We start from the raw sequence: 26,998 nt of genomic DNA, 5'->3' as shown, positions 1-26,998 counted from the left end.
AGGATACAGTACAGAGAATCCCCCCCCCCCCCCCCGGTAGGTGTGTCTGTTATCACTCATTGGTGACATATCCACTCCAATCCTCCTTCCTCATGTAAACATATGACGCCGGAAGAAAGAAGAAAAACAGAAACGCAACAGTTAAATCTCATTAAATCATTGCATTTCCTCATGCAGGCATGGCTGGTCCGTCTCCCTGATCAATTCAAGACACTTCACGATCTGGACCTCAGAGTCACTTTCCAGTCAATCAGACATAATTATGCTTACTACAAAGCCCATCCAAATTGCATTGTCAAATCCATTTACCCGCCACCAAAGTAGCTGACTACAAGAACGGGATTGGAGTCAGAGAAGATGGTATCTCACCGGAACGAAATGGAAGGCAAGGGATGATAAGTGTGCCATTCAGAGAGAGAATGATGACAGGGAGATGTGTTCTGGATGGATGGCAGACAGCTATGGAAGTTGTACAGAGTTATCTCAACTCTCCCCCTGCCTCACAAACTTGCCTATACTATTGGACCGTCGTCTACCGTGAGCTAGTGGATGCAGGGGCTATAATTAGGCAATAAGGCCAGAGGGGGTGTGGTATATGGCCAATATACCACGGCTAAGGGCTGTTCTTTTGCACGGCGCAATGCTGAGTGCCTGGATACAGCCCTGAGCCGTGGTATATCGGCCATATACCACAAACCCCTGAGGTGCCTTATTGATATTATAAACTGGCTACCAACGTAATTAAAACAATAAATGTTTTGTCATACCTGTGGTATACGGTCTGATATACCACAGCTGTCAGCCAATCAGCATTCAGGGCTCAAACCACCCAGTTTATAATGATATATATATATATATATATATATATATATATATATATATATATATATATATGGTCATACAGCTGACACTTTTATCCAAATCAGCTTACTCAACAAACTGTCGACATTGACAGAGTCACATTTTCAGTTAGTTGCCTATGTGGCAATTGAACGCACAACCCTGGTTTAGCCAGGACAATAGTCTAACCCACTGATCCATTGGAACTACTCAACTAAATCAAATCAAATGTATTTATATAGCCCTTCTTACATCAGCTGATATCTCAAAGGGCTGTACAGAAACCCAGCCTAAAACCCCAAACAGCAAGCAATGCAGGTGTAGAAGCACGGTGGCTAGGAAACACTCCCTAGAAAGGCCAAAACCTAGGAAGAAACCTAGAGAGGAACCAGGCTATGAGGGGTGGCCAGTCCTCTTCTGGCTGTGCCGGGTGGAGATTATAACAGAACATCGCCAAGATTTTCAAATGTTCATAAATGACCAGCATGGTCAAATAATAATAATCACAGTAGTTGTCGAGGGTGCAACAAGTCAGCACCTCAGGAGTAAATGTCAGTTGGCTTTTCAAAGCCGATCATTAAGAGCATGTCTACTGCTCCTGCTGTCTCTGGAGAGTTGAAAACAGCAGGTCTGGGACAGGTAGCACGTCTGGTGAACAGGTCAGGGTTCCATAGCCGCAGGCAGAACAGTTGAAACTGGAGCAGCAGCACGGCCAGGTGGACTGGGGATAGCAAGGAGTCATCATGCCAGGTAGTCCTGAGGCATGGTCCTAGGGCTCTGGTCCTCCGAGAGAAAGAAAGAGAGAATTAGAGAGAGCATACATTCACACAGGACACCGGATAAGACAGGAGAAGTACTCCAGATATAACAGACTGACCCTAGCCCCCCGACACATAAACTACTGCAGCATAAATACTGGAGGCTAACACAGGAGGGGTCAGGAGACACTGTGGCCCCATCCGATGATACCCCCGGACAGGGCCAAACAGGCAGGATATAACCCCACCCACTTTGCCAAAGCACAGCACCCACACCACTAGAGGGATATCTTCAACCACCAACTTACCATCCTGAGACGAGTATAGTCCACAAAGATCTGCGCCACGGCACAACCCAAGGTGGGGCGCCAACTCAGACAGGAAGATCACTTCAGTGACTCAACCCACTCAAGTGACGCACCCCTCCTAGGGACGGATGCTTGGCTGTGTTCATTAGGCACCACACAGTAGAAAACAGACTGAAACAGGGAGGCACTAGCTGGCCTTGCCCAATATAATACATTTTTATTTTTTTCTCCATTGCAAATCGATCTATGACATTTTCCGTAGTGTGCCTTAATAAATATGAGTCCTTGTAAAGAAGGTTGGAGGCTGTAGTAGTAGAAGTAGTAGTAGTAGTGCCTATCTATCCCCTTCGTTACATGTAGCTTTACTGGTTCTCTCCTACCCCAGCTTCACATGTGGTCTCACTGCTGCTGCTGCCCACCGATCCAGATGGAAGGGGGTTTATTTCAGTTTTTGTTTGTTCACTTATTCATGCATCCAGCTATTCGGGGCATCACTGGGGCTTTCGTCTCCATGCCACAAATGCAAATCGCCGCGGTGGCTAATCCACTTTCATCTCCTTCCCTGCCGACATCCCTCTCATTCTTTCTCATCCCTCTCTCTCTCTGGTTCTGTGATAAGGGGCCATCTTGTGTTAAAGCCAGTGGAGACCTCACTAGGACCCTCCTCCTCTTCCTCCTTTTGCCTCCACCCCTCCCTGGTCTTTGTCCTGACCCACTCCACCCTCCCTGGGTGCCCGACCCCCTGGCGCCATCCTGAGGCTTGTCAGCCTTGCACTCCTATTCGCATCGGACCAGGGAGGGATGTGGGAGCATCCCTAATTCGATTACTAAGGACATGAGTGGGTTTGCACATCAAGCTGTTCCAGTAAGACAGTTGAGAAGGATCTGCTGGAGGATCCATCTTCCTCATTAGACAGAAGAGACCTCCCACCACCCCTCCACTCAAGAGGGGCCTGTATTTTCTGCTCAAATATAGCACAAAAAGACACGGAACAGAAAGGTTCACTCTGTCAAAAAAAACATCTTACACCAGGACACTTCACTTGACTAATCCATGAAAATAAATAGAAAAGGCACCATTCAGATGTCTGCAATTATGTTATTTTAGGGACAAACAAACCTTTCAGCTTACGATTCAGAGTGACTTTGCTCAGTATGGCCCTATAGTGTGAATCAGTCATCTGTGTATGTGTGCGTGGGAAGTTTTTCTCTGTGTCAAGCTTGGCTAGAAAGGAGGAGCGAGGAGAGAGGGGAGCAGCTTACAGGTGTGGTGTGTGTCTGTCCTGTGGGTACCTACGTTCTCCCTGCCCTCTGTGGTAGTAATGTCATCGCTGGCTGGCTGAGTGTCTGGCTGACTGGCTACTATCTTGCTGACTGTCTGGTTGACTGTCTGGCTAGCTGACTGTCTGGCTGGTTGGTGCCTTAGGAGCCACAGGAAGTGGGGAAAGGAGAGACGGCTCAGTCAAACCTCTTCCTCCTTCATGAGAGTGAGAAAGAGAAAGTGAGAGTAAAGAGAGACAAGAGAAGAGAGAGACACAAAGAAAGAGAAAGAAGAGAGAGATAGAGGTGCCGCCTATACACCTGGCCATAGAGCAAGAGGCTTTGTTCACGGCTAATGCACCAGGTTAATTACGCAGGTGACTGTGCAGCCCAACGGTTGGGCAAAAATGTGTTCAAAAACTATTCTGGGGAAGAAAATAAATGTAGTTGTTTTCATTTTCCATTTGTCTACTTTCCATTTTCCATTTGTCACTTGTCTACTTTCCATCGAGAAAGAGAAAGAGAGAGTTGCAGTAGAGAGAAAGAAAATTGCAAGGGAGAGACGGAATAGGGGATAGAGAGAGAAAGAGAGAGATGGACAGAGAGAGAGAGAGTGAGAGAGAGAACGAGAGACAGAGTGAAAGAGAGAGATGGACAGAGAGAGAGAGAGAAAGCGGGAGTGTGAGAATGGCAAGGTAGCGAGGGAGAGCAGTCTCTAGTAGGAGCAGCAGCACTCTCCCTTCAGAGTGGTCTCAGCTCATCAAGCACAGGGCTGCAAGCTCTTATTGCAGCTCATTACAGTGCAAATGAGAGTAAGAGATCAGTCACTGAGAAGGCTGGAGCAGGGGAGACTGGAGAGGGCAGCAAAACACACACACACACAGAATACAGAGGCACACACACAGACACACACAAACATACACACAGACACATAATTCTCACGCAGGCAAGTCATAAACAGAGAGACAGACAGACACACAGGCTAATCATAAACACACACACACACACACACAGAGATAGACACACACAGGTGATACAAAAACACACATACACACAAGACCCCTTACCCACCAATGGATTTACACACTATCGGGTTAGCTAGGAGAATCACTTGTGTTCAAAAGAGAAAGGACTTGTTGGCTAACACCATGCCTTTGCTGCTAATGATGACATAAACACCATCTTATTATCCATGTAATTATTTCAGATTATTTTATGACATATAGTATGTAAATATATATATATAATTATTATTATTGTTACATACTGTTTGCCACTAAATGGCTACCAAATTGTGTTATCTACTGAAGAATTTGAATCCTATGGGCGTTGGTCAAAAGTAGTGCACTAAATAAGGAATAGGGTGCCTTTTGGGACCCTATTTTTATTATGTACCACTACTCAGACCAGACAGAAACTCTCTGCTTAAATTCTGCTCGTTTTCCTCAGTTTTGGTCCCTTCCCTCCAGAGCTGTCGGCGGCTGCATGTGAACCATCAGAAATGTAGTTCTCCATCGATCCCTCTGTATTTTTTCCCCCCAACATGGAGGGAGATGACAGATAGCAAATTGAATTTATGAACAGCTTGTGTTGACACTGCTGCATAATGATAAGAATGCCATCCCTTTGGTGTTTAAGGAGGAGTGCATGGTGCCGAATACAGATTGAAACCAGACTGCCTCCGTTTTCCTTGGGAAGATGGGAAGAAGACGGAGGGGGCCATTTGAGATCCAGACGAAGTTAACAGACATGTATCTGTTTGTACATGACAGATCTGCTTTTTATTTTCATCTTGCATCCACATGCAAATTCTTGTTTTTTGATGAACTTGAAGATGCGTTTTGGTGTACAGTCATATGTTGTATTTGTATTTGATGGAAGTAAACTGACAGTGGATGAAGTGGCATAGAGCTATTCTGTGGAGGTTTGTGTGATGTGTTAGGTATTAGAGGAGTCTGGCCGGCTGTCTAGTTTCTCCTCTAGCTAAATTGTCCGAGAGCAGGAACGGCGATAGGTCACACTGCATGGCTGACACCATTCTGTGCTGGAGCGCACACACACGCACACACCACGCACACACCACGCCACACACACACCACACACATATTTACACATGCACACCACGCAGGCACACACTCCCCACATAGGCACAAAGACACACTATCCTAACCCAGACACACACACAGTTGTTTGAATTTCATTTTCCACTGTGGAGGCACTAGAACACCCTCTCTCTCTACACAGGCAGCGTTTTAACAACCACCTTACATCACTGCTATGGGAGACACTCCCCTGGACATAGAATACACAATGCATCAGCATTAGACCTGGTGCCTGTCACGTCTCCTGGCCCTCCTCTGTCTCCAGCTGAATGGCTTTGGGCGGGGGGAAATCACCAAAGAACAGAGGCTATGTCCCAAATGGCACGCTATTGCCTATATCTCTTGAGGCCCTTGTCAAAAGTAGTGTATTATATCGGGAATAGGGTGCCATTTGGGACATAGCCTGAGTCGCTTTTGCGGCTAATACAGGCAGGGATGAAAGCCTCCACTGATGGCCATTGAAAGATCTTCTTTCTGTGGCTAACGCAGGGGAGCTAAGTGCTCTTTACCAAGATTTAGTGTGGAGCCGGTCAATACTGGGCTGCTCTATCATTGTTCCGTCGATGACACCGGGACCTGCCTTTGGAAAACCTTCCAACCGCCAAACGGCTTAGTACGTACATGGCACCGCTATGTTACCACAGGAGCGGAAAGAGGAGAGGGAAGAGGAGAGTAGATGGTAGACAAAAGGGGAGAGGAGATGATAGACGAGAGGGAAGTGGAGAGGAGATGGTAGACGAGAGGGAAGAGGAGAGAAGATGGTTGAGGGGAGAGGAGAGGGAAGGGGAGAAGGGATGGTAGAATAGAAGGAAGGGGAGAGGGAAGAGAAGATGGTAGAGGAGAGGGGAGAGGAGATCGAAGGGGAGAGGAGATGGTGGAAGGGGAGAGGAGATGGTGGAAGGGGAGAGGGAAGGGGAGAGGAGATGGTAGAAGAGAGCGAAGAGGAGAGAAGATGGTTGAGGGGAGAGGAGAGGGAAGGGGAGAAGGGATGGTAGAATAGAAGGAAGGGGAGAGGGAAGAGAAGAGAAGATGGTAGAGGAGAGGGGAGAGGAGATGGAAGGGCAGAGGGAAGGGGAGAGGAGATGGTGGAAGGGGAGAGGGGAGAGGAGATGGTGGAAGAGAGGGAAGGAGAGAGGGGAGAGGAGATGGTAGAGGCGAGGGAAGGGGCAAGGAGATGGTAGAAGAGCGGGGAGAGGGAATGGAAGAGGAGAGGGAAGGGAAGAGGATGGTAGAAGAGAGGGAAGGGGAGAGGAGATGGTAGAAGAGAGGGAAGGAGAGAGGGGAGAGGAGATGGTAGAGGCGAGGGAAGGGGCAAGGAGATGGTAGAAGAGCGGGGAGAGGGAATGGAAGAGAGGGAAGGGAAGAGGATGGTAGAAGAGAGGGATGGAGAGAGGGGAGAGGAGATGGTAGAAGAGGGGGAAGAGGAGAGGGAAGGGGAGAGGAGCGGCATTGGTAGAGGAGAGGGAAGGGGAGAGGAGAGGAGAGAGGATGCTAGAGGAGAGAGCACCAGAGTTCTGGGATAGGCCACTGTATGTGTCTCTAAACAGCACAGTACAGGACAGCACATGTCTCAAACAGAACGATTCAGATGAAGATGAAGCAGTATTTGGCCCTATATCTGGGTCATCTATCTTTAGCCCCATACTAATGAGTCAGTAGACCCTCTCTTCATCATTGTGGTCCAGAACAGACATCATTTTAAACTGGGATCATTAGGGTGACTTATTGTAGCGCGCCGGACTACGCCATCCATCGTTTGCATACATGGCTGAACTGGCTTGTGGGTAATGTTTACGGCAAGAAGGGCCGGGGCTTCTTATTTCTCTTCTGGGCATCATGGCAGAGAAGAAATGTTTGCGCTGGCTGGAATCTAGAGATGACAGTTGCTTTTGGCAGCACTTTCAGCGAGCTGTGATCAATCTTTTGTTTTTCCCGTCCTAACGTTCAAAGAGAAATGACAGTCGGAAAATTGAAGTTATCAACAGAACAAGTTGACACGGCGACATAATTAATTTGAGGAAATGCCACATATTCTCATTACCAGAGAAAGACAGTATTTTATTTTTTGTCGTTCTCTGAGCAACACAACCTCCCAGTGAGAAATAAACACAACCAAAAGAAGAAAAGAGAGCCAAGAATAGAAACTCATCTTATGTAAATTCACCACAAACAAACTCTTAATTTGCGCTAATTTCTTCTCTTGACTTGCTGGTCTCATTCCCTCTTCCTGAGGCCTTCCCAGGGGCTACTTTGAAAACCAAAGTGTCTGTTCTCTCTTTCTGTGTGCTGTGTTTAAAGGCAGCCTAGATTAAATTAAGCTTAATTAGACCGGCTCGGAATAGAACTAAACAAAACAAAGCCCAAGTAGCTAGCGCTTATCTTCAAATTGGCTAGTCTATACCTTTTTTAGTCTTGCTTATTGGTTTAAAGCGGGACATGCGTTTCAGCTGCTTCTCTCTGTAGAAACGAAATGGCCGATCTGTATCTAGCAGCTATGACTCCGAGAACAACACTGGCTCCCACTTTAATGTTTTTCCATATCTAGGCCAACCAGGACGTCTTGTGAGTTCGACACGAATGCAACACGTTAAGTCCGGGCAGGTAAACATTTATCTACTGCACCTTGGCTCCTGGAAAACTTTTGGACAGCTCTTACTTCAGTTTCCCTCTTCTCAGAGACTTAGACATCACAGGGGGCACTTGACAACTTTGATCAATTTGTCCTAGTTTTTGCTTAACTGTAGCCCAATTCATCATCCATAATGACCAAGGCTTGGGAGCTGGGCTGAGTAGACTGGGTTCAAGAGGGAGGATCGCAGACACAAAGAAGCAAAATGACTAAAATGGGAAACATGCTCCCCAGTGACCTGCTGGCGCTCCATTAACAATGTCCTATTGGACCGGCAAGACCTCGGCTATGATGAAGGAAGCTCAGAGACGAGGTCCTGGCTTCTGAGAATCTCTTAACTTCTCAAACTGTTCTCTGAACGCTTCCCCTCCATACATTAAATAAAATGTTTAAAACAAAATGTAAATTAAAAACTTGTGCATTTTAGATTATTTGAGAATCCCTTACGTCTAAATCCCCACAGCAAACGTTTCTCTTCATCTGACACATCGCCCACTTAGAAGACTACTGTTTTTTGCCCTGTTCTTGTTCCAGCTCCACCTGTCTCATTTTGAGCTATAAAAAACCGCAGCAAATATATTCTGCCTTTTCTCAATTAGCAAGTCTCGTCGATTGTGCGCTGGGGAAATACAGAAACGCTAACCTTTATGCAGGAGGATCTGTCTTGAGAGGAAGAGATACACCACTCGAAGGAAATTGCTTTCCAAAATGGGTTAAGATGGGACAAAACTCTCTCCAGCAATGTAACACTGTGTCATGCACCTCATGAGACAGCCCTGGGGTTCTCTAATGATCTTATCAAGGAAGGGGAAGAGTGGAACATGGCTGGGCTTTTACACTCCACAACATGGGCACCTTCTTAAAAACCTGAGGTAGCTGACATGGCATTACATGCACCTGTCCTCCCTACCTCCCATTGAGAGCTAGCATACCTGTCCTCTCTACCTCCCATTGAGAGCTAGTGTACCTGTCCTCCCTACCTCCCATTGAGAGCTAGCGTACCTGTCCTCCCTACCTCCCATTGAGAGCTAGCGTACCTGTCCTCCCTACCTCCCATTGAGAGCTAGTGTACCTGTCCTCCCTACCTCCCATTGAGAGCTAGTGTACCTGTCCTCCCTACCTCCCATTGAGAGCTAGTGTACCTATCCTCACCACCTCCAATTGAGAGCTAGCGTACCTGTCCTCCCTACCTCCCATTCAGAACTAGTGTACCTGTCCTCCCTACCTCCCATTGAGAGCTAGCGTACCTGTCCTCCCTACCTCCCATTGAGAGCTGGCGTACCTGTCCTCCCTACCTCCCATTGAGAGCTGGCGTACCTGTCCTCCCTACCTCCCATTGAGAGCTGGCGTACCTGTCCTCCCTACCTCCCATTGAGAGCTGGCGTACCTGTCCTCCCTACCTCCCATTGAGAGCTGGCGTACCTGTCCTCCCTACCTCCCATTGAGAGCTAGCGTACTTGTCCTCCCTACCTCCCATTGAGAGCTAGCGTACCTGTCATCCCTACCTCCATTCCCTCATCCCTGGTTATCAGGTGTCACCTGGGCCCTGGAGCTCTTGCCAATGTTACAGTACACCCTGCAGCCCAGGCTTCTGTCTCTCTGTCTGTCTCTCTCCCTCTCTCTCTCTCTCTACATCCCTCCCTCCCTCCCTGTCTCTCTCTCCCTCTACCTCCCTCCCTCTCTCTACCTCCCTCCCTCTCTCTACCTCCCTCCCTCTCTCTACCTCCCTCTCGCTCTCTCCCTCTCGCTCTCTCCCTCTCTCTCTCTACCTCCCTCCCTCCCTCTCTCTACCTCCGTCCCTCCCTCCCCTCTCTCTCTCTCTCTCCCTCCCTCCCTCCCCTCTCTCTCTCTCTCTCTCTACCTCCCTCCCTCCCTCCCTCCCTCCCTCTGTCTCTGTAATGTATTTACTAGGGTGCACTATTACATGTTTTAATTAGGGGGATAACAAGGGCCCTGGCTCTCTGCCGGATTTGTTAACTTCACACATCATAATTCGCTTCCCTCTCCCCATCAAGGTACCTGGCTGTGTGTGTGCGTGTGTGTGTGCGTGCGCGCGCTTGCATGAGTACTTACGTGTGTGACTTATTGTCCTCTAGCCCTGGGAGAAGATGAAGGGGGAGGAGACACACAAGTTAAGTGTCACCATAGGGGAAGGAAGAGGGGAGGATGGGGAGGGGGTAGCAGACAATGAAGTGGGCCTGTGTGTATAGCTCTGGTGTCTCTGGGGCTGTTGAGAGGACTAGTGGAGCGGGTCAAGGCGCAGGGTCCTAAAACTCCCTCCGAGACATTTACTGCCCTGGGCCTCTGACATTGAATTATTTCTACAACATATGCAAGCGTGTAAGCGCACGTGAACGCATCCATACAAACATACAAGTACATGCACGGACACATGCAAACACACACTCACTATATCAGAAAAATGTGCAGTATTATAGCTAATCTCATACTATTTTACACATTTTGCTATTAGGCTGAAATACATTTTTGCTGTTTTAGATCTCATGGAGTTGGGACACAAGACGGAACATTCTCAACTTTTTTCCCATAACTATTTGTCTTAATATTAACACAATTTGATAGACCAAAGTATCATCTGTCACAACATGTAAACCAACAGCCAAATATAATGTTTTAAACCATAAAATCATTATGGGGTATTGTGTGTAGATTGATGAGGGAAAAAGGCTGTAACGTAACAAAATGTGGAAAAAGTCAAGGGGTCTGAATACTTTCCAAATGCACTGTATGTATGTGTATATAAACTCAGCAAAAAAGAAACTTCCCTTTTTCAGGACCCTGTCTTTGAAAGATAATTAATAAAAATCCAAATAACTTCACAGATCTTCATTGTAAAGGGTTTTAACACTGTTTCCCATGCTTGTTCAATAAACCATAAACAATTAATGAACATACACCTGTGGAACGGTCGTTAAGACTCTAACAGCTTTCAGACGGTAGGCAATTAAGGTCACAGTTATGAAAACTTATGACACTAAAGAGGCCTTTCTACTGACTCTGAAAAATACCAAAAGAAAGATTCCCAGGGTCCCTGCTCATCTGTGTGAACGTGCCTTAGGCATGCTGCAAGGAGGCATGAGGACTGCAGATGTGGCCAGGGCAATAAATTGCAATGTCCGTACTGTGAAACGCCTAAGACAGCGCTACAGGGAGACAGGATGGACAGCTGATCGTCCTCACAGTGGCGGACCTCGTGTAACAACACCTGCACCGGATCGGTACATCCGAACATCACACCTGCGGGACAGGTACAGGATGGCAACAACAAATGCCTGAGTTACACCAGGAACGCACAATCCCTCCATCAGTGCTCAGACTGTCCGCAATAGGCTGAGAGAGTTCCTCAACAGACATCACCGGCAACAACGTCGCCTATGGGCACAAAGCCACCGTCGCTGGACCAGACAGGACTCATTCATAGTCGCGGTTTTGTCTCACCAGGGGTGATGGTCAGATTCACGTTTATCGTCGAGGGAATGAGCGTTACACCGAGGCCTGTACTCTGTAGCGGAATCAATTTGGAGGGGGAGGGTCCGTCATGATCTGGTGCGGTGTGTCACAGGATCATCGGACTGAGCTTGTTGTCATTGCAGGCAATCTCAACGCTGTGCGTTACAGGGAAGACATCCTCCTCCCTCGTGGTATGCCACCAGTTCGTTCTGTGCGTGATTTCCTGCAAGACAGGAATGTCAGTGTTATGCCATGGCCAGCGAAGAGCCCGGATCTCAATCCCATTGAGCACGTCTGGGACCTGTTGGATCGGAGGGTGAGGGCTAGGGCCATTCCCCCCAGACATGTCAGGGAACTTGCAGGTGCCTTGGTGAAAGAGTGGGGTAACATCTCACAGCAAGAACTGGCACATCTGGTGCAGTCCATGAGGAGGAGATGCACTGCAGTACTTAATGCAGCTGGTGGCCACACCAGATACTGACTGTTACTTTTGATTTTGACCCCCCCCCCCCTTTGTTCATGGACATATTCCATTTATGTTAGTCACATGTCAGTGGAACTTGTTCAGTTTATGTCTCAGTTGTTGAATCTTGTTATGTTCATAGAAATATTTACACATATTAAGTTTGCTGAAAATGAACGCAGATGTCACGTTCGTCATAAGGATCGGACCAAGGCGCAGTGTGGAATGCGTACATTCTCTCTTTAATGAACGAACAAAAACAACAAACAACCAAACGAAACGTGAAGCAAAACAAACTTGTGCTGACAGGCAACTAAACATAGACAAGATCCCACAACAGAAAGTGGGAAAAGGGGCTGCCTAAATATGATCCCCAATCAGAGACAACGATAAACAGCTGTCTCTGATTGGGAACCATATCAGGCCAACATAGACATACAAAAAACCCTAGACATACAAAAACCTAGAGTACCCACCCTAGTCACACCCTGACCTAACCAAAATATATAGAAAACAGAGATATCCAAGGTCAGGGCGTGACAGTACCCTCCCCCCCTTTTCCTTCACTCTGTGATCCAACTCATCCCAAACCATCTCAATTGAATCGTGGTCGGGTGATTGTGGAGACCAGGTCATCTGATGCAGCACTCCATCTTGGTCAAATAGCACTTACACAGCCTGGAGGTCTTTTGGGTCATTGTCCTGTTGAAAAACAAATGATATTCCCACTAAGCGGAAACCAGATGGGATGGTCGCTGCAGAATGCTGTGGTAGTCATGCTGGTTAAGTGTGCCTCGCAGACAGTGTCACCAGCAAAACACCATCACACCTCCTCCTCCATGCTTCACGGTGGGAACCACACATGCGTTAATCATCCATTCATCTACTCTGCGTCTCACAAAGACACGGCGGTTGGAACCAAAAATTTCAAATTTGGACTCATCAGACCAAAGGACAGATTTCCACCTGTCTAATGTCCATTGCTTGTGTTTCCTTCCCCAATCAAGTCTCTTCTTATTATTGGTGTCCTTCAGTAGTGGTTTCTTTGCAGCAATTCGACCATGAAGGCCTGATCCACACAGTCTCCTCTAAACAGTTAATGTTGAGATGTGTCTGTTACTTGAACTCTGTGAAGCATTTATTTGGGCTGCAATCTGAGGTGCAATTAATTCTAATGAACTTATCCTCTGCAGCAGAGGTATCTCTGGGTCTTCCTTTCCTGTGGCGTTCCTCATGAGAGACAGTTTCATTTTTGCGCTTGATGGTTTTTGCGACTGCACTTGAAGAAAAATGTACTTTTTACAAGGCACACCTGTTAATTGAATTGCATTCCAGGTGACAACCTCATGAAGCTGGTTGCCAAAATGCCAAGAGTGTACAAAGCTGTCATCATTGCTTACAAGAATCTAAAATATTAAATATATTTTGATTTGTTTAACCCTTTTTTGGTTCCTACATGATTCCATATGTGTTATTTCATAGTTTGAATGTCTTCACTATTTTTCTACAATGTAGAAAATAGTAAAAATAAAGAAAAACCCTTGAATGAGTGGTTATGTCCAATCTTTTGACTGGTACTGTATGTATGTGCTTGTGTGTGTATATTTTTCAGTGAGTGTGCATATCCTCTAACCATATTCCCTGTCTGTCCTGTCCTACAGAGGGAGGAGAGAATGAAACAGGTGTGATGGACAGTCTAATGGAAGCCTTGCAGTCCGGAGCCGCCTTCCGCGACCGCCGAAAACGAACCCCGCGCAACGGTAAGGTCCCCACACCTCTGTTGAAGTAACCTCCTCCCTTAGTCTCAACCATAGTTCTTAATATGAAAGGAGTGTTGCCGGACCAAGTCCGGGATATGCCGAGGGCGTACACATCTGTGTGTGTACGCTCATGTTCTTCTGTATGTGTGTGTGTGTGTGTGTCACTACACACACTACACACACACACACACTTGTACTGTCCTTGGTGCACTTCATTACACATTCATTGTCACATTGTCATTCATAAGGCTCTGATTACAATAGAAATGGGATGTGAGCAGGGTCTATGGGCTACAGGCTCCAGCGGTGGAGGGGATTTAGCATAATCCTAATGTTAACATATTCCATCCTGCCATGATGAATGGCCTGTGCCCAGGGGGATGGTAAGGTGCCACCTGGTAGAGGTTACATTGATATGCAGGTGGAGAGACAGAGCCCTGTCTGTCTAGAGGAGCCACAGGTGCTGCTCTCTCTGTGGTGGACGAGTACTGTGATATTCCTGATGCTAATCTGCTCATTGGGCCTCATGAGGGTTAGCGTAGTTTAGCATGATCAGATGGAGTGAGTATACACAGAGGTTTAGGCCCAGTCCAGCAACAGCTTCTTCATCCCTTATTAACAACCTCAACGACAAACATACCAGCATATGCACACCATGGCAGAACGAATCGTCCTAAATTAACTGTCACTATGTCAAATGTCAGAGATATGTTGCCAGATCTGTTAATTTCCCACATTGTCTCGCCTCCCTCTTATCTTGGCCATTCACGTCTCCCTACCAGGGTCCATGTCAAGGTTTGTCCAATAAGACCTGGTTAATGAAACAGGGTGTCACAACTCACAACACACACTCCTGAATCATTCTCCTAGCTTGGTCTGCACTCACTGACAGACAGCTATCCATGTAGAGGAAAACATACATGCTCGCTCGCACGCACGCACGTACGTGTTTCATCTTCCCTCCGTCTACAGTATCTCTTCTACTCTAACATGGTCCATCAAGACTGACATGATTGCCAACAGCCCAAACCAACACAATGTATTTTCCTTCTCAAGTGCCTTCTCTCTCTCTGTGTGAGTGAGCGTGTTTGTACAGTGTGAGTGTGTGCTGAGGTGTTGTGCCAACAACCAGACTTTTCAGAGTGGATAATTGGTGCCAAACTCCTGAAAAGACTCATGTCTGACATTGTTCTCTTTTTCTCTTCCCCCTCTCTTTCTCCTCCCTTTCTTTTTCTTCTGTTTACTTGGTCATGTTGCAGGTGATCAAAGTCCATGCAGTCCTGTCTCTCGGTGGCCGGGTGCTAACCATGGTAACCCAACCAAAGCTGTGTCCGTAGTTTAACCCTTTCCCTGCCCCGTACTGCACTGTACAGCACCGCCTCCACTCCTGGCTGTGTAATTCTCATCTGGCATCTTCCCCCACCAACTGAACCAGAGCTGATGTACTCTCTGACAGACTCCTACACTGAGCTTGAACTGTCTGATTACTTCTCTGACTCCTGTCAATTAGGATACATAGTGTTATCTTGTTTCAACCAGTGGTGATAGCAACTCAAAGTAAAAATTAAAAAAATAACTTAATGTGGTCACAGATTTATTAGATTGATTTGAATGATTAGTTTAGGTTGCAGACAGATTGTTTATCTCAAAAACAGGAATGAATTTTGGGATCTGGCCAAAAGTAGTGCTCTATATAGAGAATGGGGTTGAATTTTGGTCGCACCTCAGACTTGAGAGTAGTACTCTTGAGCTTCCCTCCTGCTTTAATAACTCAGTGACTCAAATCTCAGTCTGGTTTCTGAGTAGTACACCAGCTCTTGTATTGTAGAGCTTTTTCCCCATTCCTGTAGGCCTACGCTTATAGAGCATGACATCACATCCTGTCTCATGACACTTTATAGGAAAGGCTTTGTCACCAACAGGAGGGCTATAATTGCTTTTCGTCACGTGTCGCCACGCACGGATTTGTTTGTTGTGTTCCTTCCCTCACTCTTCCTTTTCCAGCTAGGGCATTCTGGGAAATGTCAACCGTTGCACAAAGCGCAAACACCCCAAAACTACTCCCCTGGCCTACTTTGAAACAACTGTCTGTGGTGCAATGGTTTGATTATTATTTTTTTCAACCACCACTCTAATCTAATCTGCTGTATCTATGTGGAGTGCATTTTTCACTGTTGACTGTCTGTCTTTGCTTTGACGTGTGTGAATGGAGTGACAATGAAATGTGGAACTATCACAAGTTTGTTTAGTTTTTAGGATATCTAATACACTCAGTCAAATGCAATAAAAAAATAGGTACCAGTTGTATTGCGGGAAGGCTTAGGATATTTAGGACTTGGGATAAAGGGATCTCTGTAACACTTTATATTACGGTCCCTTAATAAACCATTTATAAACAGGTTATAAAGAGTTTAATCCCCATTTATTCATCATTATTCCTTCATTTGTAAATGTCAATAAGCAATCTGTAAATAGTAATTTTGGCATTTATAAACACTTTTTGAAATTATTTATTAATTATTTATAAAATAATGACTAAGGTGTTTGATTATAGTATGTTCACAATTTGTAAATTATTAATAATGTACTACTCATGTACTTATTAATCAGCTATAAAGGAGTAATTGTTAACTCATCAGATTATTTATAAGGCATTTGTTAATGGTTGATTAATGGTTTGACTCACCATTTATTTACTAATTTATGAATATATTTATGTATGTCATGAATGGTTTATTTAGTAATTGTTTGAGTTTTTAAATGTGAGTAAAAGCACTTACTAAAACTTCAGCTGATTATTAATGTAGATCCTTATAAACAATTTACTAATTATTAATCAACTACTTTGCAGCCCCTAATTTAGTGTGCACTATATATACTTTATAAACGTTTATAAATGACTTGTTACTCCCCCAAAGCTGGCTACATTAGTAGACAGTACCTGATGCATCACCAATGGCTAAAAATAACCTAAAACATGCAATGGTAAAATACGATTTTTTCATAAGCTTCATAACTGCAGCCATAACAAAGACCTGATAAATCACAAGTGATCATCAACTTCGGCAACTTGTTCCTGTTCTATGTCGGTGCGCTGTTCGTGTATTCACTCCCTGAACTTGCTTCCCGACTTCCGGCGTACATCGTTACAGAATGACGACTTGTCAAAGGGAAGCATTAGGGAGTGTTTTTTTTTTTTTGTGAGTTGGGGGTGATGTCGGGTCCGGGTGTTGGAGCCAGAGCTTCCTGGGAGGCCTCAGTCGGTTTGTAGGCTCCCATGCCTTAGCGGGTTCGATGGGCTCCCATAGCGAAGCTGGGTGAACAGGTTCCCGTGCCTCTTCATCTCATTATACACAGGCAATATTTTGCCATATCTAGAAAGTATTCACCCCCCTTGGTATTTTTCCTATTTTGTTGCCTTACAACCTGGAATTAAAATCAATTTTTTTGTATCATTTTATTTACACAACATGCCTACCTCTTTGAAGATGCAAAATATATTTTATTGTGAAACAAACAAGAAATTAGACAAAAAAACAGAACTTGAGCATGCATAACTATTCACCCCCCCTTCCCCCCAAAGTCAACACTTTGTAGAGCCACCTTTTGCAGCAATTTTTAATTGTATTTTTTTATTTCACCTTTATTTAACCAGGTAGGCCAGTTCTCATTTACAACTGCGACCTGGCCAAGATAAAGCAAAGCAGTGTGACAAAAACAATACTATTATCTGGTAGTTGGGTGGGCTATTATCTGGTAGTTGGGTGGGCTATTATCTGGTAGTTGGGTGGGCTATTATCTGGTAGTTGGGTGGGCTATTATCTGGTAGTTGGGTGGGCTATTATCTGGTAGTTGGGTGGGCTATTATCTGGTAGTTGGGTGGGCTATTTACAGATGGGCTGTGTACAGGTGCGGTGATCGGTAAGCTGCTCTGACAGCTGATGCTTATAGTTAGTGAGGGAGATATGAGTCTCCAGCTTCAGTGACTTTTGCAATTCATTCCAGTCATTGGCAGCAGAGAACTGGAAGGAAAGGTGGCCAAATAGGTGTTGGCTTTGGGGATGACCAGTGAAATATACCTGATGGAGCGCGTACTACGGGTGGGTGTTGCTATGGTGACCAGTGAGCTGAGATAAGGTGCGGGCTTTACCTAGCAAAGACTTATAGATGACCTGGAGCCAGTGGGTTTGGTGACGAGTATGAAGCGAGGGCCAGCCAACGAGAGCATACAGGTCGCAGTGTGGGTAGTATATGGGGCTTTAGTGACAAAACGGATGCCACTGTGATAGACTACATCCAATTTGCCGAGTAGAGTGTTGGAGGCTATTTTGTAAATGACATCGCCGAAGTCAAGGATCGGTAGGATAGTCAGTTTTACGCGGGTATGTTTGGCAGCATGAGTGAAGGAGGCTTTATTGCAAAATAGGAAGCCTATTCTAGATTTAATTTTGGATTGGAGATGACTCTGGAAGGAGAGATTACAGTCTAACCAAACACCTAGGTATTTGTCGTTGTCCACATATTCTACGTCAGAACAGTCCAGAGTAGTGATGCTAGTCGGGCGGGTGGGTGTGGGCAGCGATCGGTTGAAGAGCATGCATTTAGTTTTACTAGCACTTAAGAGCAGTTGGAGGCCACTGAAGGAGTGTTGCGTGGCATTGAAGCTTGTTTGGAGGTTGATAACACAGTGTCCAAAGAAGGGCCAGATGTATACAGAATGGTGTCGTCTGCGTAGAAGTGGATCAGAGAATCACCCGCAGCAAGAGCGGTTACAGCTGCAAGTCTCTTGGGGTATGTCTCTATAAGCTTGGTGCATGTAGCCACTGGGATTTTTGCCCATTCTTCAAGGCAAAACTGCTCTAGCTCCTTCAAGTTGGATGGGTTCTGCTGCTGTACAGAAATCTTTAAGGTACACCACATATTCTCAATTAGATTGAGGTCTGGGCTTTGACTAGGCCATTCCAAGACATTTAAATGTTTTCTCTTAAACCACTCGAGTGTTGCTTTAGCAGTATGCTTAGGGTCATTGTCCTGCTGGAAGGTGAACCTCCATCCCAGTCTCAAATTTCTGGAAGACTGAAACAGGTTTCCCTCAAGAATTTCCCTGTATTTAGCGCCATCCATCATTCCTTCAAGTCTGACCAATTTCCCAGTCCTTGCCGAGGAAAAACATCACCACAGCATGATGCTGTCACCACAATGATGTTGTATTCTCAGGGTGATGAGAGGTGCTGGGTTTGCGCCAGACATAGCATTTTCCTTGATGGCCAAAAAGCTCAATTTTAGTCTCATCTGACCAGAGTACCTTCCATATGTTTGGGGAGTCTCCCACATGCCTTTTGGCGAAAGCAAACGTGTTTGCCTATTTTTTTCTTAACCTGTTGCGACGACCAAACCCGGATCCGGGATTCTATTTATAGACCTAAGCTCATTACCATAACGCAACGTTAACTATTCATGAAAATCGCAAATGAAATGAAATAAATATGCTAGCTCTCAAGCTTAGCCTTTTGTTAACAACACTGTCATCTCAGATTTTCAAAATATGCTTTTCAACCATAGGAAAACAATCATTTGTGTAACAGTAGCTAGCTAGCGTAGCATTTAGCGTTAGCATTAGCGTTAGCATTAGCGTTAGCATTTAGCAGGCAACTATCACAAAAACAAGTAAAGCCTTCAAATAAAATAACTTACCTTTGAAGAACTTCTGATGTTTTCAATGAGGAGCCTCTCAGTTAGATAGCAGATGCTCCGTTTTTCCAAAAATATTCTTTGTGTATTAGAAATAGCTCCGTTTTGTACATCACATTTGGCTACCAAAAAAAAAAAAAAAAAAAAAAAAAAAAAACGAAAATTCAGCCCTCAAAACGCGAACTTTTTTCCAAATTAACTCCATAATATCGACTGAAACATGGCAAACGTGGTTTAGAATCAATCCTCAAGGTGTTTTTCCACATATCTCTTCAATGATATATCCTTCGTGGAAGCCTGGTTTCTCCTTGCTCTCAAATGGAAAAATAATTGCACCTGGCTTTACGCTCCAATTTCGACGCAGGGACACCAGGCGGACACTTGGAAAATGTAGTCTCTTATGGTCAATCTTCCAATGATATGCCTACAAATACGTCACAATGCTGCTAACACTTTGGGGGAACGACAGAAAGTGTAGGCTCATTCCTTGCGCAATCACAGCCATATAAGGAGACAATGGAAAACAGAGCTTCAGAAATTCTGCTCATTTCCTGGTTGATGCATCATCTTGGTTTCGCCTGTAGAATGAGTTCTGGGGCACTTACAGACAATATCTTTGCAGATTCTGAAACTTCAGAGTGTTTTCTTTCAAAAACTGTCAAGAATATGCATAGTCGAGCATCTTTTCGTGACAAAATATCGCGCTTAAAACGGGAACGTTTTTTATCCAAAAATGAAATAGCGCCCCTAGAGATCAAAGAGGTTAAGCAATGTATTTTTTCTGCGCCAGACATAGCGTTTTCCTTGATGGCCAAAAAGCTACATTTTTGGCCATAAAAAATGGTGGTGAATACAATATACATGCAAATGGGGGTGAATACATATGCATGCACCACTTTTGATTTTTATTTTTTCATTTCACTTCACCAATTTTGACTATTTTGTTTATGTCCATTACACGAAATCCAAATAAAAATAAATTTGAGTTCCAGGTTGTAAGTCAACAAAATAGGAAAAATGCCAAGGGGGTGAATACTTTTGCAAGCCACTGTATCTCAATCGCTCCCAAGCAAGCGCTACCTGCCGCCCCATCTCTACTTATGGAATCCAAATTGTTTCCCATTTGAAATATATGGGAGTAGATATGTTTCCTCATTTTGGTAAACCATTGGCAGAAACTTTAAAATAATGCTCAAATCAATTCAATCTGACCTATGTCGGTGGAATAATATCCCAGTTACTTTAACAGGCAGAATATCTATTGTTTTCATGCAATTGTATAGCCTATAGAAATGTTGAGCCGCATGAGCTCATGGGCTCTCATGAAGTGTTTGATTTGATTTTCAATTACATTTGCATTGATGTCAGAGTGATTAGAGGGACAATAGAGTGCTTAGTACCAGGCAGTTAGCAAGTTTGGTAGGCTACTAATGACCAGCAGCAGCATCAGAGCTTGGAGAAGCCTAATTACAGTGACTAAACAGTGACGTAGAATTTGACTGCCGTCATGACTCGTGACCACAGGTGTGGCGGTAATACGGTCACGGTAACAGCACTAGGTCTAACCCCATTAGGTTATGACAGGTATGGTGGGTCAGAGAATCATTTTGACATATGAAAGCTCCCAAGGAGTGTGTGGGACATGGGTTCTGTAATGAATGCACCATTCTGTATGGGAGAGCTTGGAGAAGCCTAATTACAGTGACTAAACAGTGACGTAGAATTTGACTGCCGTCATGACTCGTGACCACAGGTGTGGCGGTAATACGGTCACGGTAACAGCACTAGGTCTAACCCCATTAGGTTATGACAGGTATGGTGGGTCAGAGAATCATTTTGACATATGAAGGCTCCCAAGGAGTGTGTGGGACATGGGTTCTGTAATGAATGCACCATTCTGTATGGGACATTTGTATTACATTTCTATCATATTGCGAGCGGTTAGAGCGCTGATCTTTAGGTGCACTTTGAGGAGTCCCAAATGGCACCCTATTCCCTATATAGTGCACTACTTTTGACCAGAGCCCTACAGGCCATAGTCAAAAGGGGTGCACTACAAGGGGGATAGGGTGCCCTTTGGGATGCAGTCAGAACTTCACCGGCTGGGAAAATAAAAAATCAAGCTCCCCCACCACCAATGGGTGATTTTACGATTAAAGGTGCCTTCTTCCAAATCACTGATAAGCTCTCTTTTGGAGGAGGCTATTGCTATTTTGGCTAGAAGGGAGTGTCAGCTTTTGGTGAGTGATGGTGTTATTTCTAGGTCAGGACAATGGCGGTTTCTCTGTGCTTCTCCCTTCCTCCTCGTTTTGTTTTCATTTTCATCACATTACAACGTACAACTAACTCAGAACTAGCAAGAATTCAGAACAGAAATCCCTCCCTCTCAGAGACAACAGCATTTGCATCATTTCATGTCCACATAATCTACGCCTCCTGCTTAGTCATGTATGCTGTAATCTCACAGTTTCAAAGTGTGATTATCATCCCAAGAATGAGCGTCACATACAAGAGTTTCACTCAGTATCTGAGAACTTCTTGGTTTACATTGGAGGAGTCCATTCAAAAGCAGTTTGTCTTCACCATTGTTCAGATGGAACTGTACTCACTCACACTTCCTTAAGAGTCTCTACATTAAGAAGAGGCTGGTGCGTAACGAGGAGGCACCAATCCCAATTAAAGACCATTTCCAGAACATTTCCAACTTCTCTGCTTCTCCAATTGTGTGGAAGGTAACAAACCCTTGTGAGGTCATCATAACCTACTTGATGCAATTACAGAAGCCAGTCTAATTGACAGACAGTGATTGGATTGAAAGAGTTTAGAACCAGATATTCTGTTGTGTGGGTGCACGTCTGTTCATTCTCCTCAACCAGACATGCTATACAGTAGGCATGATGTGTGGGTCAACTCAGGCTACAGGATTTCCAGGAAATAGTATTTTTTCCTTCTAAATAGAAAGTATCAATTCAATTCAGAAAACATGTTTTATTCTCAAGGGGCTTAACGTCACTAGTGTTAAAGTGGTAGTGCAGGCCAAAACATACAGCATTATATAAATAGGCTACATAACCAACAACATACAACGGTATACATCAACATTAAGATGGCAAAGCAGTCAGACGTCCTTTGTCCTTGTCTTGTCGTGTCCCGTAAATATATATATATATATTTACATCTTTCTTCGCCTATCTTTTATATATTTTATTTTCCAAAAACTCAACTTCAAAACACTCTCCTGCAACCCGCCTCACCAATTAAAAAAAAAATATATATATATGATTTACCTCAAATCTGAAATCCACAATAGAAGCTAGCCAGTTTACTGGCTAATGTTAGTATTCAGCTAACCACGGTTTGTGGTCATCAGCTATTCTTTAGCTCGAAAAGCTATCGGCAGTTTTGTACAACGCGACTCAGACCAGAACATACCGGTCCTATTTTTCTCTCCATATCCCTGGATTTCAACCGCAAGCTCTGGATATTTACACCTGGATCTCGCAGCTAGCTAGCTGCTATCCTTGTGACTATTGGCTTACGTCGATTCCGGAGCAAACATCAATTATTCCGGAGCTAGCCAGCTGAAGAGTTCCATCAGGCACTCCTTGGCTTCAATCACCTATCCAGACCCGTTTTACTGCCGATGCGGAGCCCCACCGGGCCTTCACAACTGGACTACCGATGTTATCTGCCCGAGGGAGTTATCCAACTGGCCCCTCCGTCGCGACGTTACCTGAACGCGCATCTGCAGCCCGCTAATCATTAGCTGTCTTATCAGCTGCTATCTGAATAGGTCTATCGGACAATTTTTCTTGGGTAACTATAACTATATCTATTTTGCCAATTGGATTGATCCCCTCTACCACACGGAACCCCACTAATCTACCGACGGCAACGCACGAGGTGGCTAAAAACAGACCTACATCCTATGCTAGCTTGCTACCGATGGCCCGGCTATCTGTCTGAATCGCCGTGACCCCAGACAACCTCACTACTCACTGAACCCTTATGATCACTCGACTAAGCGTGCCTCTCCTTAATGTCAATATGCCTTGTCCATTGCTGTTCTGGTTAGTGTTTATTGGTTTATTTCACTGTAGAGCCTCTAGCCCTGCTCATTTATCCAACCTTTCAGTTCCACCACCTACACATGCGATGACATCACCTGGTTTCAATTATGTTTCTCTCATCATCACTCAATACCTAGATTTACCTCCACTGTTTTCACATCCTACCATACCTTTGTCTGTACATTACACCTTGAAGCTATTTTATCGCCCCAGAAACCTCCTTTTACTCTCTATTCTAGACGACCAATTCTCATAGCTTTTAGCCGTACCCTTATCCTACTCCTCCTCTGTTCCTCTGGTGATGTAGAGGTGAATCCAGGCCCTGCAAGTGCCTAGCTCCACTCCTATTCCCCAGGCGATCTCTTTTGATGACTTCTGTAACCGTATTAGCCTTGGTTTCATGCATGTTAACATTAGAAGCCTCCTCCCTAAGTTTTTTTTATTCACTGCTTTAACACACTCTGCCAACCCAGATGTTCTAGCCGTGTCTGAATCCTGGCTTAGGAAGACCACCAAAAATTCTGAAATCTTCATCCCTAACTAAAACATTTTCAGACAAGATAGAATGGCCAAAGGGGGCAGTGTTGCAAACTACTGCAACGATAGCCTGAAGAGTTCTGTCCTACTATCCAGGTCTGTACCCAAACTATTTGAACTTCTACTTTTAAAAATCCACCTCTCTAAAAACAAGTCTCTCACCGTTTCCACCTGCTATAGACCACCCTCTGCCCCCAGCTGTGCTCTGGACACCATATGTGAACTGATTGCCCCCCATCTTTCTTCAGAGCTCGTGCTGATTGGTGACCTAAACTGGAACATGCTTAACACCCCAGCCATCCTACAACCTAAGCTTGATGCCTTCAATCTCACACAAATTATCAATGAACCTACCAGGTACCACCCCAAAGCTGTAAACACGGGCACCCTCATGGATATCATCCTAACCAATTTGCCCTCTAAATACACCTCTGCTGTTTTCAACCAATATCTCAGCGATCACTGCCTCATTGCCTGCATCCGTAATGGGTCAGTGGTCAAACAACCTCCACTCATCACTGTCAAACGCTCCCTGAAACACTTCAGCGAGCAGGCCTTTCTAATCGACCTGGCCGGGCTATCCTGGAAGGATATTGATCTCATCCCGTCAGTAGAGAATGCCAGGTTATTTTTTTAAATGCCTTCCTCACCATCTTAAATAAACATGCCCCATTCAAGAAATGTATAACCAGGAACAGATATAGTCCTTGGTTCTCTCCAGACTTGACTGCCCTTAACCAACATAAAAACATCCAATGGCGTTCTGCATTAGCATCAAACAGCCCCCGTGATATGCAACTTTTCAGGGAAGCTAGAAACCCATAAACACAGACAGTTAGAAAAGCCAAGGCTAGCTTTTCAAGCAGAATTTGCTTCCTGCAACACAAACTCAATAAAGTTCTGGGACACTGTAAAGTCCATGGAGAATAAGAACACCTCCTCCCAGCAGTCCGCTGCACTGAAGATAGGAACCACTGTCACCCCCGATAAATCCACTATAATTGAGAATTTCAATAAGCAGTTTTCTACGGCTGACCAAGCTTTCCACCTGGCTACCCCTACCCCGGTCAACAGCACTGCACCCCCCACAGCAACTCGCCCAAGCCTTCCCCATTTCTCCTTCTCCCAAATCCAGTCAGCTGATGTTCTGAAAGAGCTGCAAAATCTGGACCCCTAAAAATCAGCCAGGCTAAACAATCTGGACCCTTTCTTTCTAAAATTATCTGCCGAAATTGTTGCCACCCCTATTACTAGCCTGTTCAACCTCTCTTTCGTGTCGTCTGAGATTCCCAAAGATTGGAAAGCAGCTGCGGTCATCCCCCTCTTCAAAGGGGGGGACACTCTTGACCCAAACTGCCACAGCTATATCTATCCTACCCTGCCTTTCTAAGTTCTTCGGAAGCTAAGTCAACAAACAGATTACCGACCATTTCGAATCCCACCATACCTTCTCCTCTATGCAATCTGGTTTCAGAGCTCGTCATGGGTGCACCTCAGCCACGCTCAAGGTCCTAAACGATATCTTAACCGCCATCGATAAGAAACAATACTGTGCAGCCGTATTCATTGACCTGGCCAAGGATTTCGACTCTGTCAATCACCACATCCTCATCGACTCGATAGCCTTGGTTTCTCAAATGATTGCCTCGCCTAGTTCACCAACTACTTCTCAGATAGAGTTCAGTGTGTCAAATCGGAGGGCCCGTTGTCCGGGCCTCTGGCAGTCTCTATGGGGGTGCCACAGGGTTCAATTCTTGGACCGACTCTCTCCTCTGTATACATCAATGGTGTCGCTCTTGCTGCTGGTGAGTCTGATCCACCTCTACGCAGACGACACCATTCTGTGTACTTCTGGCCCTTCTTTGGACATTGTCTTAACAACCCTCCAGACGAGCTTCAATGCCACACAACTCTCCATCCGTTGTCTCCAACTGCTCTTAAATCCAAGTAAAACTAAATGCATGCTCTTGAACCGATTGCTGCCTGCACCTGCCCGCTCGTCCAACATCACTACTCTGGACGGTTCTGACTTAGAATATGTGGACAACGACAAATACCTCGGTGTCTGGTTAAACTGTAAACTCTCCTTCCAGACTCACATCAAACATCTCCAATCCAAAGTTAAATCTAGAATTGGCTTCCTATTTCACAACAAAGCATCCTTCACTCATGCTGCCAAACATACCCTTGTAAAACTGACCATCCTACCGATCCTCGACTTCGGCGATGTCATTTACAAAATCGCCTCCAATACCCTACTCAATAAATTGGATGCTGTCTATCACAGTGCCATCCGTTTTGTCACCAAAGCCCCATATACTAACCACCACTGCGACCTGTGTGCTCTCGTTGGCTGGCCCTCGCTTCATACTTGTCACCAAACCCACTGGCTCCAGGTCATCTACAAGACCCTGCTAGGTAAAGTTCCCCCTTATCTTAGCTTGCTGGTCACCAGAGCAGCACCCACCTGTAGCACGCGTCCCAGCAGGTATATCTCTCTGGTCACCCCCAAAACCAATTCTTCCTTTGGCCGCCTCTCCTTCCAGTTCTCTGCTGCCAATGACTGGAACGAACTTCAAAAATCTCTGAAACTGGAAAAACTTATCTCCCTCACTAGCTTTAAGCACCAGCTGTCAGAGCAGCTCACAGATTACTGCATCTGTACATAGCCCATCTATAATTTAGCCCAAAGAACTACCTCTTCCCCTACTGTATATATTTATTTATTTTGCTCCTTTGCACCCCATTATTTATATCTCTACCTTGCACATTCTTCCACTGCAATTGTAGTCATATTTATTTATTTATTCTAGTCATAGTCATTTACAACATTAACAATGTCTACACTGTATTTCTGATCAATTTGATGTTATTTTAATGGACAAAAAATGTGCTTTTCTTTAAAAAACAAGGACATTTCTAAGTGACCCCAAACTTTTGAACGGTAGGGTTGATAGGCTACATAATCAACAACATACAACATTATATAGAGTGCCTTCAGAAACACATTGACCTTTTCCACATTTTGTTGTTACAGCTTGAATTTAAAATTGATTCATCTGAGATTTTTTTTAATTGAAATGTTTACAAATGAATAAAAAAAGAAAAT

At 44.9% G+C, this 26,998-nt stretch overlaps 1 protein-coding gene across 1 annotated transcript in view; it reads left to right on the top strand.

Moving 5' to 3' along the window:
- The window catches only part of LOC139366406 (diaphanous-related formin 2), a 691,096-nt gene that overhangs the window by 597,014 nt on the left and 67,084 nt on the right, over positions 1 to 26,998 (top strand). The window contains exons 29-30 of the mRNA XM_071103857.1: positions 13,493 to 13,591; positions 14,851 to 14,901. Of these exons, the coding sequence (XP_070959958.1) occupies positions 13,493 to 13,591; positions 14,851 to 14,901 (150 nt within the window). The remainder of the gene's footprint in view (positions 1 to 13,492; positions 13,592 to 14,850; positions 14,902 to 26,998) is intronic.

The sequence above is a fragment of the Oncorhynchus clarkii genome, chromosome 14 (genome assembly GCF_045791955.1).
Source record: "Oncorhynchus clarkii lewisi isolate Uvic-CL-2024 chromosome 14, UVic_Ocla_1.0, whole genome shotgun sequence".
NCBI lineage: Eukaryota > Metazoa > Chordata > Actinopteri > Salmoniformes > Salmonidae > Oncorhynchus > Oncorhynchus clarkii.
The sequence above is the reverse complement of the archived record's forward strand: the minus strand, read 5'-3'. Positions and strand labels throughout refer to the sequence as shown.